Consider the following 18,087-nt stretch of genomic DNA (forward strand, 5'->3'; position numbering starts at 1 on the left):
GCCTCACAATGAGCAGTAGAGCCCGTCGTCGGAGCATCGGGGCGCTTAGCTAGAAGATCCTTCATCAATTTGAAAATAGTTTTCGAGGGGTTAGAGCTGTTGCCGACTTCGGCAGTATAATACAATGCCCGAGCACGGCACACAGCCCGATGGTATACTTTGACGGAGGCGAGATAGATAGCTTTTTTCCCCGAATCGTACGCCTTCCGCCAAGCCCTCTCTGCGCGCCTGCAACTGCCCTTGAGCGCACGTAGGGCGCCATCGTACCATGGGCTAGATTCTCTGGCACTGGTCTTACAGGCGGTGAGTGGAATGAGCGCATCTAGCGCTTTGGAGATCCACGCGCAGAACCCATCGTAACCTGAATCAACAGTTACAAACGGATCTAATGGCTCTGCAGCGAGGACACGGTGCAGATCTTCCAACCGTAATTTGCCCCAATGCCGCCTTACGATCAGCTTAGCAGGAGGGATAACAGTCCTACCTGATAAAGGGGTACTAATGGCGACCAAAGAGTGATCAGTCCAACCCAGGGGCGAGACGGCAGTACAGAAGCATCTGTCAAATTAGTGAAGAAGGGATCTAGCGTGTGGCCACCGATGTGGGTGGGCTGCTGAACAAGCTGCAGCAACTGTAAGGCCTCCAAATCCGTGAGAATGCCACTGACCGCAGGTAGGTTGGGTCTATCGAGATGGAGATTAAGGTCCCCCAGAATCGAAAAATTGGGACGCCCCACCACCAAGGAGCTGACCACATCCGGGAAAGCGGCGCGAAACGCCGCCTCGCTCCCTGGGGGACGATAGACCACCATCCCCGAGAGTGAGAAGTGAGGAGTAACCAGAATCTTAAACAACGCACTTTCACATCCCGCAATGGTCAGTGCGGTCCAGGAGCAAGTAAGACTAGAACGAATAGCCAGGGCAATTCCCCCTCCCCTAGAAGATCGATTAAGGGTACGGACTGTATAGTCAGGGGGGAATGCCAGATTAATAATGGCTGCGTCCTCGTCTTTCAGCCATGTCTCGGTGATAGCCACGATGTCCGGGCTTTCATCCTGCAACAGGTCAAATACTGCCTGATAATGTGACACCAGAGACCTAGCATTAAAACTAAAAATGCGGAGAACATGCTCCGGGCAGGTATAGCAAACGGCTGCCACCGGCCCTGTCTAGACCCCCTACCTATCTTTACTGAAGAGTTAATATCTTTAATGCAGCAGCCCGTAATGAGGTGCCCCCTACTTGGGAAGAATCCATCCTAATACCAATATTTAAGAAAGGAAATCGAGGGGACGTTAAGAACTATCGTCCAATCTCTTTGTTGGATTCCTCCGTAAAAGTAATGAGTAGAGTGCTTCTAGTAAGGCTGGAAGAATGGGCGGAGGAAAATGGCATTCTTGCAGAGAGCCAGTTTGGATTCAGGAAGGGCCGTGGTATGATTGAGCAGTGTCTAAATTTAGACCTGCTCATCGGTAAATATACCCTGGCTAAGACCGGCACTATTTATCTCTGCTTTGCGGATTTGAGTAGTGCCTTTGACCTGGTGGACCATGGCATTCTCTGGGCAAAGCTTATTGAAATGGGGGCACCCGAGGGCATTGTGTTCTTTTTAGCACGTCTTTATGCCAAACTACGTGCCTGTGTCCGTTATGGTCCCAACGAGGAATGTACCACTAACTTTGAGATCGGACGTGGAATTAGGCAGGGATGTGTGTTGGCGCTACTGCTATTTACACTTTTTATTAATGAGATTGACCCTTTTCTTAAATCCTTGGCAGTGGACGCCCCTAAAATCAATAAGGACCCAGTCCCCGTGTTATTATACGCGGATGACGCGGTACTAATTTCACGTACCCCAAATGGCCTCCAGCGATTGATGGACGGCTTTTCTCAATTTATCACAAGTAGAAAGTTAGTGATAAACAAATCCAAAACCTATGTTATGGTATGTGGGCATAGGAGCAGAAAGACACAGTCTTCCTTCTTTATAGAGGGACAGAAGGTTCAGGCTGTCGATAATGTTTCATACTTGGGGGTCCCTTTTTCAAATAAAAATATTTGGGTTAATGAACATAAGAATGTCAGGGCCAAGATGGCGAGGAGTGCTCATGGAATTTTTTCCATGGCCACGGAACTCGGAGACAGGCGGGTTCAGGATATGCTTAAAATCTTTCAGTCCCGCTGTGTTTCGATTACCTTATACGGAGCTGGCATTTGGGGCTATGCCCCGGCGGGATCTCTTCAGGTCGAGGAGAATCTTTTTCTGAAGAGACTTTTGTGTTTGCCAAGCTCTGTCTCCAACGTTTTAGTGCATAATGAACTGGGTATTCACCATCTTGCCGATCTGATTCTCCTTAGGCCTCTGTTGCTATGGCGTTCCATCTGGATAAAAGAAGAGACCTCATTATGTAGAGATATCATTTCTGATTGCCTCTCTTTGGACCATTATCTGAGGATCCCATGGTTAAAGTATATTGTGCATAGTTTTCATGAGATCTTTAATATCAATTATCATGGTGGATCATTGTGGGGCTAATGAGTTGTCTAAAGCAGAACTTAAGCACTGCTTTTTACAACAGCTCTCCACTAGGAGGCTACTAAACAGTTTGGAACTTTCATCCTGTGTTCTTTATTATGATCTAAACTAATTTGTAGGTCTCCAACCGTATCTGTCACAAGTGAGCTGGAAGTCACATCGGTTCGTGTTGGCCAGACTTAGAACCGGAATAGTCCACAACCTTGTTGCCTTCCCCTCTCAGTACCTACATCCCTTTGGCCCCTGTCCATGTGACAATACTACCCCGCAAAGTACTGTGCACTTTCTTTTGCTTTGTCAGCTGTACAAACATCTGCGGGTTGCCTATCTGAAACCCTTATTTGCAAAATTTGGAGTTAGATCAATACATGACTGTATGAGCTTGCTTTTTAATTTACATCATCCTGATGTTTGTTTTTACACAGCTACCTTTCTTCTTAAATCAATTAATGCAAGGAAAAGTATGCTTTTTTAACCTTTTAATATTTTTCCATATTCTGCCCATGACTCTGTTTTATATTTTATGCTGTGCTTTTATGGTCTTGTCAAATGTACCGAATAAAGCCTTATGAAATGAAATGACAATGCCTTTTATTTATCTGTTTTAAAAACAACACATTAATAAAAGGCATTGTCATTTACAATGCTAATAGCTCAAACTCTCGTAAATGCGAGACCTTTTGAATTGCAAATAGTTGTTAAAGTCAGTTGCGTGTCATTGTATGAGCATGTTATTTTGAAAATGTTATTTATCGGCTCTACTTTTATGGTTATATTTTAAAATCCGATAACGTTTCTTCATTGATTGATTGAATATGAGGGGGGGGGGGCGAAGAGGTAATGAAAAAATCCCCCTCTCGTGTCCTAAAACACTTCAATTACTACCTAGCTTCAAGATTTACATATCTGACGCATGTTTGCCTTATTTATTAGTATGCCCTGGAGTACAGTGGAGCCGAATGCATTAACAAGCAGTCTGTAGGGCGTGTAAACAGGAACATGGGGACACGAGTCTTAAAATCAGCTGTATTGTCAGCATTCAAACGAAAAGAACAAAGCTTGCTTAGCACGTCTCTTTAAAACAGCAGAGGGAACAGAGTGTGCAGAACCGCTTGCTGGATTGCAAACAGTTTCACACACTGAGGGGAAGGCATTTTATAAAGTTGGGGGGACCTCCAAACGTACATTATAAACCTGAAAGAAATATCTACTGTTGCAGCTCAGTGGATCTCCCGCGCAGGTGTAAGATCTTATCGCACTTCGTACTCGACGTGGAGAATGAAACAATATGTAGGCATGCATCCAGATATTTGTCGCAGCTAAAATAATACAGAAATGACGATCAGCTTTAGGGTACCACTGTGCTACAGAGCCCTGGTTAGGCAGGTTTCTCTTTTCTCTTATAGCCTATAGGTTCGACTGGAGCTTCGTATTTTCTTTCTGATCTTAAAACAGGCAGGGGGCGCTCACCGCACATAGAGGGGCGTCATTTCCCTGTGCTGAAGTGGCTGGCTTGGCTGAGAGCGGTCGCTGCTACTCCGTGTATTATGGTAGAGGACCAGTCGCTTGCAGCCATTGCACATCCGAGCATCACATGCAACAGGCGGAGTGGGAGCCCCGGCATTCCGAGCAGCACCCCAAAATCTGCCTAACACATAAGCGGCATCCAGGGAACCACCTAGCACCCAGCAGGTGCTGCTCGAGAACACCGGTACCACCCTCTGCCCCATATCTTGCCACCCTTCCCTCAGGAGCGAGAAGCCCGTCAGAGCAGGTGCCCTCCCATTGCCAGAGAGCATCGCTTTGCCCCCCTCCGCCCAAAGGTGTGATCGGACACCCCCGCACAAAGGAGTGATCGCGGGCACTGCCATGGCGAAGGATGGCACCGAGACGGCCGAGGAGACGGAGAAGATGATCGAGCCGGAAGCGTGTGGAGAGAAGGACAGTAGCCCACCGGCCCTGGGGTGGGCCACTGGAGACTCGCAGTCAATGAGAGCTGTGGTGCTATCCGGATTCGGGGGGCTGAACAAGCTGCGCGTGGCTAAGAGAGCCCTGCCCGTGCCACAGGAGGGGGAGGTCAAGATCCGAGTCAAAGCCTGGTCCAGTATAATCTTTACTACCCAACTAGTGTGTGTGTGTGTGTGTGTGTGTGTGTGTGTGTCCTGCGTGTCTCGCTCTCACTCTCTGCATTGTGTGCCCCTGGGTCCAGTCAGTGCCTGCCTGTCTAGCTTTTGCTCTGCGTGTTTGCGTGTGTTTTGTGTACGCATGCATGTTTGTTTTTCGCCGTAATACTTCAGAAGCAGCAATTTTAATGTATGTTAATCGATCTACACTTCTGAGAATCTCCTATTACTGCTTGGCTGTGCAAACGTGTTCTAATTCTGGTATGCCTCTGTGTACGTCTGTTAGGCGCCTTCTCTAAAGAAACAAAGCACAATTTACTTACCTGACTGTGGGCCTTTATTTACAAATCTATATATCCTGTTAGTTTGTAGGTACGTCATTGTCCACCTTAACCCCAGGTGCACACACACTGCGTGGTGCTTATATTTCTGTGTGTGCAGCCTTATATGTAAAACACCCACAGTACGCGGCGACAAGCACGCAGTTCATGCGTGTGTGACCACCGGTGTTTATACAACTTTATCTAACACATCATATATTTTACATCCACCAGTCTTTTCAGTAGGTGTACGAACAGAACTATAACTTTTTCAGAGTAATAGTCGCGACAATAGAGTTTGCGTAAAAGAGTCTACACGTAGAACATTCTAGTACTTTCCTCCCTATTCTGGGGCACCCGGCGCCCCATATGAAGATTGACAATCTGCCCAGATTGGACATCTCCTGCTCCGACTGCGGCTGCAGGTGGCACGTCTCTACTGTGAAAATACATATATAAACGTGATCCGTTTAATGTCACTCAGTCTTCGTTCTGCAGTGTATCTCCAGCAGTTTTCAGGTGAAGAGATACAAAAACAACACTATCCAGCATACCCCAGGGATTTTCGACCCACAGCCAAACTTTCCGAGTATTGATTACCTTAGCCCGAAAGAACTAACCCGCAGACAACACACCCGCCAACTTGTGGTACACTGAGAACATTCTTAGGGAGGCATCCAGTGAAAGCAAGACCAGGCCAATCTCGCATGACCAGCACTGTGGACACGTAAAGCTCCGTCGAGTGATGACGTCTGTTTGGTGTTTTGAGACCTGTAGTGACGCCATTTTCATGGCTCCTTGTAAGATTTGTTTCGTGGGCAAATGAAACGCATTGAAGGCCTGTTTGTGCGTACGCTGCCTTAACAGTTCTGAGACTGCAGGATGTAGATGACTCAACCACTCCTTGCGTAGTTCGAGTTGTTTAGATATTTATGGGTCTTGAGTATGTGTGATTTACACACACGTTTGCTGCGCACGAAATATTCTAGTTCGTGTAGAATTAAATACGCACCAAAGTATTCCAGAAAGAAGACTCAACATAGTCACCCTAAGAGAGAGTGGTAATTCCCACATTGGCAGTTGCTACCTCTTTGGGCAGAAACCAGCAATGGAGTTAGTCTGCAACGTCATCATTTCTTAGCGGTATTATAGAAAGCTATTTTGTTAAAGGTGATCCCGGAAACCGACCGCCCCTCATTCATGACACGGACTTCTTGTATAGCACACTGATAGCCTGCCTCGCACGCGGCATTGCAATCCGGAATAAAATACCATAACAGTCTCTCGTGGAGCCTGTGTGGAAGTCCTGTGAGTATATACAAGCAAACGGAGTTTGGCGAATATGGTTGTCGTTTGGGTGACGCGACGTGGACCAATTAGTTAGTGTACAGGCACTCGAGTGAGTAGTGTGTTAAGCCTTCCACTTTCAAACAGCATGCACTTATCCATGATTTTTGCACTCCTCTAAAATCTGTTGTCGTATTTAGCAAAAACATATGCTTTACATCCCTGCAGTGCTCTAGCCTAGCCCGGACCCCTTTAGCACACATATCTAGGCATATGATAGTCATTCATGTCATTAGCGAGCTCATCATACGCCTGGCACGGTGACATCCTTGGCTGAGTGAGTCAGAGCTGTGGCTGCCTCGGGCATGCGGGCCTCGCGCTGTAGTGGGAGGCGTCGAAGACAAAACACAAACACCACGGGGGAGGCCATGATACGACTGAAGTGCCTGTGTTTCACCCGGGGGTCGGTGCATTTCAGTCACAAGTGCATGTTCTTGAGAGAAAACATTGCACGACAATCAGCAGCGCGTGGGGGCAGGGCCTGGACCTGGGCTCCAGCTTCATCCCGCGAATCATTAGGACTGCCTGTGTGAAATAAATTTGATGCCTCTGACAGGCTCTGCTATGCGCGCTGTGATGAGTCACGGCTCAGCTCGTCCAGGGCCAGGCAGCGCTGACGGCGTCCAATCTCGTTCCACCCCTACCCGCTCCTTCATCAGCAGAGATGAAACCACCAGATAGCGCCGAGCTGCACCGGGAACGTCTCCCTGCCACTCAAAGCTGACGGTGACAGTAATATCCGAGGATAAGTCAGAGATACCACTTTATACCTGACGAGAGTGTCAGGAAAGTAACTCGGAGATTCTTTTAGTATTTAGTTAGAGCACTGAAAGCTACCGTGACACCCTACTCACGGAATGGGTTTAGCAGAATATATTATTACTTTTGTTCTGTTTCTCACCCTATTCCCCAGACACGGTATTCCCACGTGGCTTGGTTTTGTGTCTGTATGCTGCATTGTATACATACGGGCACATCTTAAGGATTTTGGGGGCCCTAGGCCAAGCGTATTTTGGGGGCCCCTATTGAGAACAGCCTTGAATTTATGACCCCATTTCAGCTGTTTCATGCCCCCTTTGGCCAGTTCACTGGCAGTGCACAGGCACATTCCTTCAAATTCTAAATGTGTTCACATCTGAACATTCAGGGATAGTGATGTGTTTTTTCAATATTGTAACACAGCAGCAGCTCACTAATATTACTGCAAATAATTACTGTGACACCCTTCCATTTCTCATATCTGAGGTCCTGTTTTGATCTAAAAAATCTTTTTATGGATGTTGCATGAAACACAAACACACTTTCTCTGTAAAATGTCTGCAATAGACTCTCACACGTCACCCACATTAATAATAAATTAAAGGAAAATGATGTTTAAAACAATCTAAGATTTAGTAAAGGTCATCAGGGTAAGACACTCTGCAGAACAGATCTGGCTCTATCAGGGCCCCCTGCATTCCGTCCATCAATTGTGTGTCTTTTGCTTTCTCGCCCTAAGTGCGCCAGGTATGCCCAGACGTGGGTCCTGGGCTCACTATGCCACTGGAATCAAGCTATCCTGGCTAAAGAGGGGTGAAACCCCAAAACCGGTTTTAGGATGCATGTTTCCAGTCCAGGGAGGACCTGGCTTGGCAGTTAGGGCTGGACTGTTCCCATGAGGCACAGGGTCAAGACTGATTTGCATATGGCCAGGTCTAAACTGGGGTGGCATGGTGAGCAAAAGAATGATGGATTTAACCCCGATCTCTTGACAGAGGGTGAATGTTTTGATTTGTTCTGCATTCCGTCCATCAATTGTGTGTCTTTTGCTTTCTCGCCCTAAGTGCTCCAGGTATGCCCAGACGTGGGTCCTGGGCTCACTATGCCACTGGAATCAAGCTATCCTGGCAGAGGGGTGAAACCCCGAAACCGGTCCTAGGATGCTTGTTTCCGGTCCAGGGAGGACCTGGCTTGGCAGTTCGGACCGGACTGCTCCCATGAGGCACAGGGTCAACACTGATTTGCATATGGCCAGGTCTAAACTGGGATGGCAGAGTGGGCGAAAGAATGATGGATTTAACCCAGATCTCTTGACTGGAGGTGAATGTTTTGATTTGTTCTGCATTCCGTCCATCAATTGTGTGTCTTTTGCTCCCCTGAAAGGCCCCAGCCTTGGGCCATAGCCCACTTTGTCCATACCTTAGAACTTCTCTGAATACATAAGTGCAGACATAATCGAGAAACACTAAACAGCATTAATGTTTCCTAATTAACTCATTATTTGCTTTCTTCTGTGTCAAGTTGCTTGTTAAATGATGTAAGGTCCTTGGAAATGTGACACGTACTGCTTAATTGTATATAACTATTTTATAATGCACAGTTCTCCCCTCACAAGTGTTTCTGTACTCCTGGGAGACCTCATCTCCCACCATTCTGTCCCTATTCTCTCCTAGACTTCTTTTAACTAGTGCACTTATTTGACCACCTTTAGACAGGAAGTGATGTTCACTGCCCCCCCATGCCTTGGACCTTCCTCCATGTACTAAGTTTCTAAGCACTGCATGATATCTTGGTTCTTAAACATTGGCTGCTGATCTCGCATGTAAGTCACATGTTCTCATTGAGTCACTGAGGGTGTGGGATAGCTTTGTGGGACCTCATAGCTGCAAAATACACAGTTGTATGTTGGAACAACGAGTTCCTCAACAACGACTTCCTAAACCATGTGGTCTGTAGTACGACCGCGTCTCAACCACAATTTTGTTTACCATACATTCTTTTACCACAAATTTTCGTGGTAAAGGAATGCATGGTAAACCCACCCCCTAAAATCTAAACAGAGTGCCTCCCACCCCCTAAAAACTTACACAAACCCCCAACCTCCTAAAAACTAACACTAACCCCTCCCACCCCTTAAAAATAACACAAACCCCTCCCACCACCTAAAAACGATCACAACCCCCAACCCCTAAAAACGAACACCAACCCCCCTCCCCACCCCAAGCCCCCCTTACCTGTCCTGCTCCTCCAACACTCCTCTCAACTCAGCCCATCCCGAACACTAGACTGACTTATCCTGAACCACGCACATGTGTGGTTTAGGCTAAGTCGTTGTTCGGGCAAGTCGTTGTTCGGCTTGCCCGACTCCGGAACAACAAGAGCTGTTGTTCAGGATGTTCCCCAAAAGATACACAACTGATGGACGGAATGTGGAAAAAATCCAAACATTCAACCCCAGTCAAGAGATCTGGGTTAAATCCATGGTTCTTTTGCTCACCATGCCAGCCCAGTTTAGACCCAGTCATATGCAAATCAGTCTTGACCCTGCTCCTCTAGGGAACAGTCCAGCCCGAACTGCCAAGTCGGGTCCTCCCTGGACCAGAAACAAGCATCTTGGGACCGGTTTCAGGGTTTCATCCCTAATCAACCAGGCTAGTTGGAATCCAGTAGCACAGTGAGTACTTGGGTGAATGTCTGACATTGTTCAGCATTCTGTCCATCAATTGTTCTTTTTGCCTTTGTCACCCCGAGTGGGACGGGTATGCCCAGACCTGGGTCCCAACCTCTCCATGCCACTGGAACAATGCTAGCTTGGCTGATGAGGGCTGTTACCGCGAAACCGGTCCCAGGATGCTTTTTTCCAGTCTAGGGAGGACCGGGACTGGCATTTCAGGCTGGACTGGTCCCATGGGGAACAGGGTCAAGACTGATTTGCATATGGCTGGGTTTGAAATGGAATAGCATGGGGAGCAAAAAAACGATTGATTTAGGCCCAGATCTCTGTACCGAGGTGAATGTCTGACATGGTTCAGCATTCTGTCCATCAATTTTTCTATTTGCATTTGTCACCCGAGTGAGACAGGTATGCCCAGACTTGAGCCTTTTGCTCTCCATGCCACTGGAATCAAGCTAGCCTGGCTGATGAGGGGTGCTACCCCAAAACCGGTCCAAGAATGTCTTTTTTTATTTCGAGTCCAGGGAGGAACTGGCCTAGCAGTTCAGGCTGGACTCTTCCCATGTGGAAAAGGGTCAAGACTTATTTGCATATGGCTGGGTTTGAACTGGTATGGCATGGGGAGCAAATAAAACGATTGATTTTGGCCCAGATCTCTGTACTGAGGTGAATGCTTCACATTGTTCAGCATTCTGACCATAAATTGTCTTTTTGACCTCATAGCTGCAGCTTGAGATAACCTCACGCATACTTGAGATGGCTCATCACAAACACTCCCTGTGCCCGGTGTTAAGACACGACCATCCTCAGGCTGAAGTACAGTCTGATAGTGCTATCATACCCTGATTCCAGCCCTTAAAATAACACTAACTTTAAACCGTATTCTTATTCTTTACCACAACCCTAAGTTTAGCCCAAGCCCTAACTCTCAACCTAATCCAGTACTGTATCCTAAGCCGAATCATTACCCTAACGCAAGTCTCATACAAACCCTAAACATTAACTTAGCCCCTTAGACTTACCAAAACACAAATCTCTTCCCAACCTAAAACCTTAGTATAACCCTTAGACTTACCCTAACACAAGTCTCATACTAACCGTAAACCTTACCAATGATAAGCCCTTTGGGCCAGACCGCCTTTCAATAGTGAAAAACGAAATAAATAGTATTTCACTAACAGGACATTTCACACGCACCAGTACATGTCCTACCTTTTACATACACTACACCCTGCCCACAAGGGTACATTGGGCCTACATTAGGGGTGCCTTACATGTAAGGAATGGGAAGGTTTAGGCCTGGCAAGTGGGTACACTTGGTAGGACAACATGGTAGTTTACAACTGCATGTGCAGAGACTGCAGTTGTAGGTCAGAGACACATTTACAGGGCTACTCATGTGTGTGGCGCAACCAGTGCTGCAGACCCATTTGTAGCATTTGATTTACAGGGCCGGCACACAAAGTGCACTTTACGAGGGGCTTATCAGTAAACCAAATATGCCATTCATGGATAACCTATCATTGTCACAATTTATACAGAGAGCATATGCACTTTAGCACTGATCAACAGTGGTAAAGTGCCCAGAATCCTATAGCCAACGAAAACAGGGTCAGAAACATAGGAGGCAAAAGGCAAAAAGTTTGGGGATGACCCTGCGGAGTGGGCCAGTTCCAACACTTATCATAACCCTTGGACTTACCCTAACACAAGTCCCATACTAACCATAAACCTTACCATAGTCCTTAGACTTACCATAATGCAAGTCTCATACTAACCTTAAACCTTAATGTAGCCCTTAGACAAACCATAGCTCAAAGCTTATTCCTTACCTAAGTTTTGGAAAGTGGGTTATTGGGAGTGATAAATATGCATCTACCACTAACAAAGTCTAGGGCTCAGAATAGGTCTCAGTAAATTATTCCTATGCTAAACCCTTGGTAGGTTGGCTGCGAGCAGGCAGGCTTATCAAAAGAGACAGGTATGTAAAGCATTTTAAAACATCAATTCAGTAAGTAATTAAGACACAACACATAATAAAAATCCCACACCAATTTATATAAATAGGAAATATTTTTATCTCTAAAATGACACCAAAACGACAACAATCCAATGTAGGGTACCGGAGATATACATTTAAAAAAAAGATTTAGCACGGTATAGCACTTAGAAAACCTATAGTGCCACTTTGTGAAATCTGGTCGGGCTTGACCTGGACAAAGTCAAAGTTTGAGGCTGACCATGATGGAGCCCTACTCGGATACCCCTCGCAGCAGGCCTTGGTTGAGATTTTAACTTTGGACTAAGAAACTTTTCTGGAGCTTTTTTTTAGTTGGGGCCGTTGAGCCCCTTCACCAGTCCAGATTCGGTTAGGGTTTGCCGTCTTGCTTTCCAGGGATCTCCCTGTCAAACTCTGGAAGTTGGACCTCAGGAATTTTTCAGCGGGATGAACCAGCAGGCCAGGCCGGCTTGCGTTTGAAGGTGGCGGCTTGGCTCTCGTGGTTGATTCGGTCTTCTTATTGAGCTGTTTTCCAACGTTGCGCCAAACTTCTCCAAACTTCTGGAACTTTTTCCTGAAGTTCCTCTTGAGGGTCCAAAGTGTCCAAAACACATTCAAAGGGTCAATAATCTCCAAGATGGCCCTTGAAAGGTTGGGACCCCAATTCCTACAATGCACCTGGTCAAATCCCTTACAAACCACTAGACGCACTCCAGGAAGGGGATTCATGATGGTGATGGTCCAGGTGAGCTCTGTTGACCTGTAGTTTGCAGGGAGTCCACTCTATTCCCCTTGAAGCAAGGTACAACCAAAGGGCTGTAGTTCCAGATAATGCAGCAGGCACAGTCAGTCAGAATGCAGGGTCCGATGGTGCAAATCAAGTTTCCAGATTAGCAAGCCTTCTTTTTCTCTTAGTTTCAAGCAGAAGATCTGAGAGGCTCTGCACCTCTCACATATTTATTCAGTGTTCTCTGGGTTCAAGCAGTAGAGCCCTCCTGTCCAACGAGTTGTAGAGCAACACACCAGAGCATGACCATTTCATCCAAAGTGAGGCATGATCTTCTCACAGAAAGCACTATTCCTCCAAAATTCAGTATGGCTGAAATCCCAGGAGAGAAGCAAGAACTAGTTAAACCAACCTCGGTATGGCTCATTTCCATAGCTTTCCTCCCCCGACCATCTGCAAATTCCTGCCTTAAATCTGCCATCTGGCTGAGTCAGGGGGTTGGGGGTAGATGGACCTGGCATTCACTGCCTGTCCTACTCCTCCTTTAAAGCTCATGCTTTATGACCCCTTGTTATTGCTCTGACTTTCTTGTGTAGCAGAGCTCTCTGTACCAGATGGCATCTCACTTAGTGAGCCACTATTCACTTCAAAGTAGCAAAGCTAATTCTGTTAACTCTGACCAATCAGGGAATAGGGCAGGAAGGCTGAATTTTGGCTCACAGGCAAGAAAGTCAAATAAATTATTTAACGTATACTTTAGGATAAATTCAACAATATCATACTGTTGGCTTGATCAATACCATTCTCATAAGTCATGAATTATATTTAAAGTTAATTCCTAGCGATAGTTATGCATTAATAAACTATTGCCATGTTATCCTATGGGACTAGGGATCTACAATGGGGAAAATTAAATGTGCAAATTCTCCAATACCAGGGCACATAAAACATCTTTTTTAAGGACTCTGTTTATAGCTACCTGACCCGCCACCCCTGGAACACCTAGGGGAGACTTTAGGAGTCCTGAATATTCAAAAACAGTGTAGATTTTCATTCCACTGTGCTAGTAGCACAAATGTAAATTTCGGAAAACACTTTACTACAATGGGGAAAGTGAAATGTGCAAAATGTGTCTCCCCGGGCATATAAAACTTCTTTTATAAGGGCCCTCCTTACACGTATCTGACCCCTGGGACATGTAGGTGAGATCCAGGTGGTATCTAATATGCCAACATATTGTAGTTAATCACTTTTTCAGTGCCCCTTCCACCAAAGTCGAGTCTGGGCACAATTAACATTTATAAGCAGTGCTGCAATATAGGGCTGCATTTAAAGTGACCTCAGGCTCTCAGCCGTGCACACATGTGAATTCAGAAAGGGCTGCTGGCCTCTAAACTACCATGCCATATTATATACTAGGGACCTCAATGTAGTTTTAATCCATTTCCCCTATTGCATACTAGGGACTTATAGGGCAGGCCATGCCAATTTTTAGTCTACCTCAATATACAGTGAACCCTCATATATGTGTGTGCTTTCACTCTGTTTTCAGTATAGCACTGTCCCTGGGCCTGGTTAGGCTGAGCCCAGAGCCAGTCAGAGTCTATTACCACCAGCACCAGTAAGCAACAAGCATTTGCAATGCAATTGGTCTTGCCTTTGGGACCTTATATGTATTTAGCTATGCAGCACATTAGCCTGGGTGCTGAAACATCTGCTGTTCTTTAACATCGAGGGAAAGTAAGCACCAATCTGCGTGACACACCAGATATGGGAACACACGGAGAGAAATATTGCCTTTCAGCGGGAAATGGTATAGTCCAAAGCTCTGTTTTTAATATAAAATCAGGGCCTTCGGTGGTCATATCACTGAAAATACAAGATTTGAAAAAAATATTATTGTCTACTGGTCCTCGTGGAAGACAATTTCAACAGACTGGAATCTAGAGAATGCTAAAGTTATTCTAGTATTTTACTGACCTCTGCTGATTGTTTTGTATCAGGAGAGTTAAATAGAGGCAGTTGTCAGAAAAATAAAAAAACAAAAGTCCCTCAGCAGAAAGCAATTCTGGTATTATATTGACCTCTACTGGTTGTTTTCTAACAAGACAGTTAAATAGGGGCAGTTGAATGGAAAAAAGTCCCTAACCGGAAGCAGACAAGTCCTAGGGCTGATCTCCAGAGCCCACAAAGTACATACACATATAAGTATATACGTAAGTATATACTAAAGTACATACAAGAGGTCTCAAATGCTCGACCTAAAATGGGGTTGCACGGAGCACACAGGATGACTTTGCAACACTAAGTATAACCCATTCTAACACCTAAAACTCTCCACAACCCTAGAATTAAATACTTAACTTAATTTGATGAAGCAGCAATATCATACTATTATGTTCATTCTAATCACTGTGATGTAGTCATCGGTACATAATGGAATCAGGTTGCAAGGGTGCATCTTGTATAATTCACATCTGTCTCGCATCACATGAGATTAGCTTCTTGAAAGTAGCATATACCTCCTGGAGCATGTTATTGTGATTCACGTGCAAGTTACCAAATGGTATTTTGCCTGTGGTTGACTGAATTGACAGCCTGCTGGTTTATCAAGCAACAGGTTCCTGAATGATTTCAACCATTGACAACATTTTAAATCTCAAGCATTTCCCATACAACAGGTGTACAAAGACCAAAGATATTTTGGGTGCCGAGACCAAGAAAGATATCCAGCCATTGCACACTGACATCGGAGGTGATTTAAAGCCAATCAAACAGCTGAGTCTCCAACTTCCATTTAAAATATGTTAAGTTTCCTTGAAGTCAGCCAGAAGCTGGTTCCACAAGTGGGGATACCAGCCTCCCAAGGACTTATCCACCACAGAATAGACTGAGTCTTGAGGTTGTCTGACCAAAGACCTCTCTTGGTTGATGTACAGATTGAAGCATGATTTTCAGTGCTCTATATACCCTCTTCCTCATTGGATCCGTAACCAATGTCAGAGTCCTAAAGTCCATTAGTAAAGTAATAGGCAATAGGTGGAACTTTCTCAAAACGGAGGTCCTGTAAGCTTGCTGAGGAACATCTACCACCGTTCTTGCCACATAGCTCTGAATGACCTAAAATCTGCTATGAGCTGTTTAGCTGTCTGCAAGACGAGCATTCCATGTGCCTGGACAGGCAAGTGCCAATCATATTGCTAACATATAACAGTGTCATATTTTCCTTTGTAGCAAAACCCAGGAGACCAGATGCTGGCATTTTGCCCTGCATTAGGTGTTTAAAAAGTATTCTCTCAATGTCATTGTACTGAATTGCTGACTTTAATTGATTGGCTGCCACCACTGCCTACGAAGATATCATCATAGCCCAGTTCAAATGATTTTGGAAGATATCAACCTACTTGCAGACTGACAAGCAAGCACTTTTTTTGTCACGTTCAATCAATCAATCAAGTGTCTTGTAAACTGCGACTACTCACATGTAAATAGTCTCAAGGTGCTGCGGGAGGGAGAATGCTGATCCGTCGAATGCACTGTGGTTCAGTTGAAGAGCTAGGTCTTGAGGTCCTTCCTGATTTGATGCAGTGACAGTGATTGCCTGAGGTGGAGAGGTAGGGTGTTCCTGGTGTTTGCTGCGAGGTAGGAGAGGGATCTTCCTCTGGGCGTGTTCTTGCAGATATGTGGGATGGTGGCCAGGGCGAGTTGGGCAGAGTGGATGTCTCTGGTGGGTCAGTGGAATGCGAGGCAGTAGTTGAGGTACGCAAGTCTCACGTCATGTAGGGCTTTCAAGGCATGTGTGAGAAGCTTGAAGGTGATTCTTTTGTTGACTGGGAGTCAGTGGAGGTCTTTCAGGTGGCCGGCGATGTGGCTGCGGTGGGGGATATTGAGGATGAGTCTTGCGGAGGCATTCTGAATGTTCTGCAGTTTCTTGACAAATTTCTGGGTGATGTTGGCATAGAGTGCTTTGACGTAGTCTAGTCTGCTGCTGATAAGTGCGAGGGTGACCATCTTTCTGGAGTCGGTGGGGATCCACTTGAAGATCTTTCGGAGCAAGCTTAGCGTGTGGAAGCAGGATGATGAGAAGGCGTTGATCTGATGGTTAATGGTAAGCAAGGAGTCCAGGATGATGCCGAGGTTATGTTTGTGCGTGTCATGTTTATACGCAAATGGCTAAATGTTCTAATGGAGAAATACAAAACCCAGTTTTTCTTCTGTGCTGAAATACAGGAGACATAAAGGTTGTACCTTTCTCCTCTGGGTATCTATGGCTGCCAAAGCAGACTTTTGCTTACATTTAAAATTCTCTCTGAATTTCTTGTGAGCGAGCGATGTCATACAAGTGTGTTCCCTCTCTGCTATATCTGTTTTGTGAGGACATTGCTGGTGCTTGCTGCATATATTATACTCAATCAAAATGAAGGCTGGTGGCTTCTTTCTCAACTAACTAGGTGATTTTCAGGAGTTTATCCAATTAAAATACATATATTTTAGCCTAAACAACTCAGATTGTCAGAAATATGGAATGTGGTGGAGAATATCTTCCCAGTTGTTAAATGTGTGTACTTTACAGTGCTGAAATAATTTATGGGGTGGAATGACAAATTTAGTCATGGACATGCAATATTTCTGAGAGGTGTTGCTGAATATATATTTTTCATAATAATCATTGATCTTGGGATTGGAATACCCATGGAATCTTTCTCTGAGGCATTTGCATATTTTAATTTCCTCCATTGATATTGTTTTACCACACCCACTAGTAAAGTAATAACAATGGATATTCAGTGCTTCCAATTCTTAAATTATTGTTGATAGTACGTCTGTTGCACTGGTAGTATGGGACAACCATCCCGGGTCCAGCGGTGCGGGGTAGGTCTACAACTCGGTTTCTACTTGAACCAGACACATATCTCCAATGTGTTCAGAGCCCGCTGGAATTGATGAGGCACTTACTAAATAGCGATTAGGTTGTCCATTGAACTCACGGGCACATTTCCCGCTGATCCACTAATTGGTAGGAAGGTTCTCACCGTACCACTGGGTGTAGATAAGTTTCACATTAAGGTCCTGAAGAATCGCCACTAATCCCCCAGACAAATAGGTGAGAAACATGTTAACCAACCAGGAGTAGAGTGCCCTTATTGTGACCCATTATAGTCAGATAGTCGCCTCTCCCCCCCTTTTTAATTAGGCAGGGACCCTGCTAGAATAAAGTTGGTTCCATCGGACCCCTGACTTGTTTTAATCATCCTACTCACTATTACATCCCAACACACTAGGGCCCTCACACCCACGGCATCAAATGGCAAGGAACAAAAGATCTCCGATAAAGAGCCCCTTTATGGGTGCCCATCGGGTATTGCAGCGCCGACCCATCCAGGAGCAGGCCCACATGATGAAGCATGACACCTAGCTTGCTGGGTGTGTGAGGGCACTAGTTCCGAAAGGAGGAATTCCTCTCCTCCCACTACTCAACTGACAGGTCAACCTGCCTCAAGTGACTATAACTAGGTCTCTGACCAAGATTTTTAAGGCACGAAGGAACTTCACAGATGAGCAAATAAGCGCACGCCTGCTGCAGTGCCACCGCCCACGGAGCC

The 18,087-nt window shown here is 45.6% G+C and overlaps 1 protein-coding gene across 2 annotated transcripts in view; it reads left to right on the forward strand.

The window, feature by feature from the left end:
* Nucleotides 1–4,067: 4,067 nt before the first annotated feature.
* VAT1L (vesicle amine transport 1 like) overlaps nucleotides 4,068–18,087 on the forward strand; it is a 781,678-nt gene continuing 767,658 nt past the window's right edge. The window contains exon 1 of one of the 2 annotated variants that reach the window (XM_085639998.1): nucleotides 4,068–4,634. In XM_085639998.1, coding sequence (XP_085496124.1) covers nucleotides 4,405–4,634 — 230 coding nt within the window. In that variant the 5' untranslated portion in view covers nucleotides 4,068–4,404. The remainder of the gene's footprint in view (nucleotides 4,635–18,087) is intronic. The other variant, XM_085639999.1, reaches the window with a different exon arrangement.

This window comes from Triturus cristatus, chromosome 12 (assembly GCF_964204655.1).
Source record: "Triturus cristatus chromosome 12, aTriCri1.1, whole genome shotgun sequence".
Classification (NCBI taxonomy): Eukaryota; Metazoa; Chordata; class Amphibia; order Caudata; family Salamandridae; genus Triturus; species Triturus cristatus.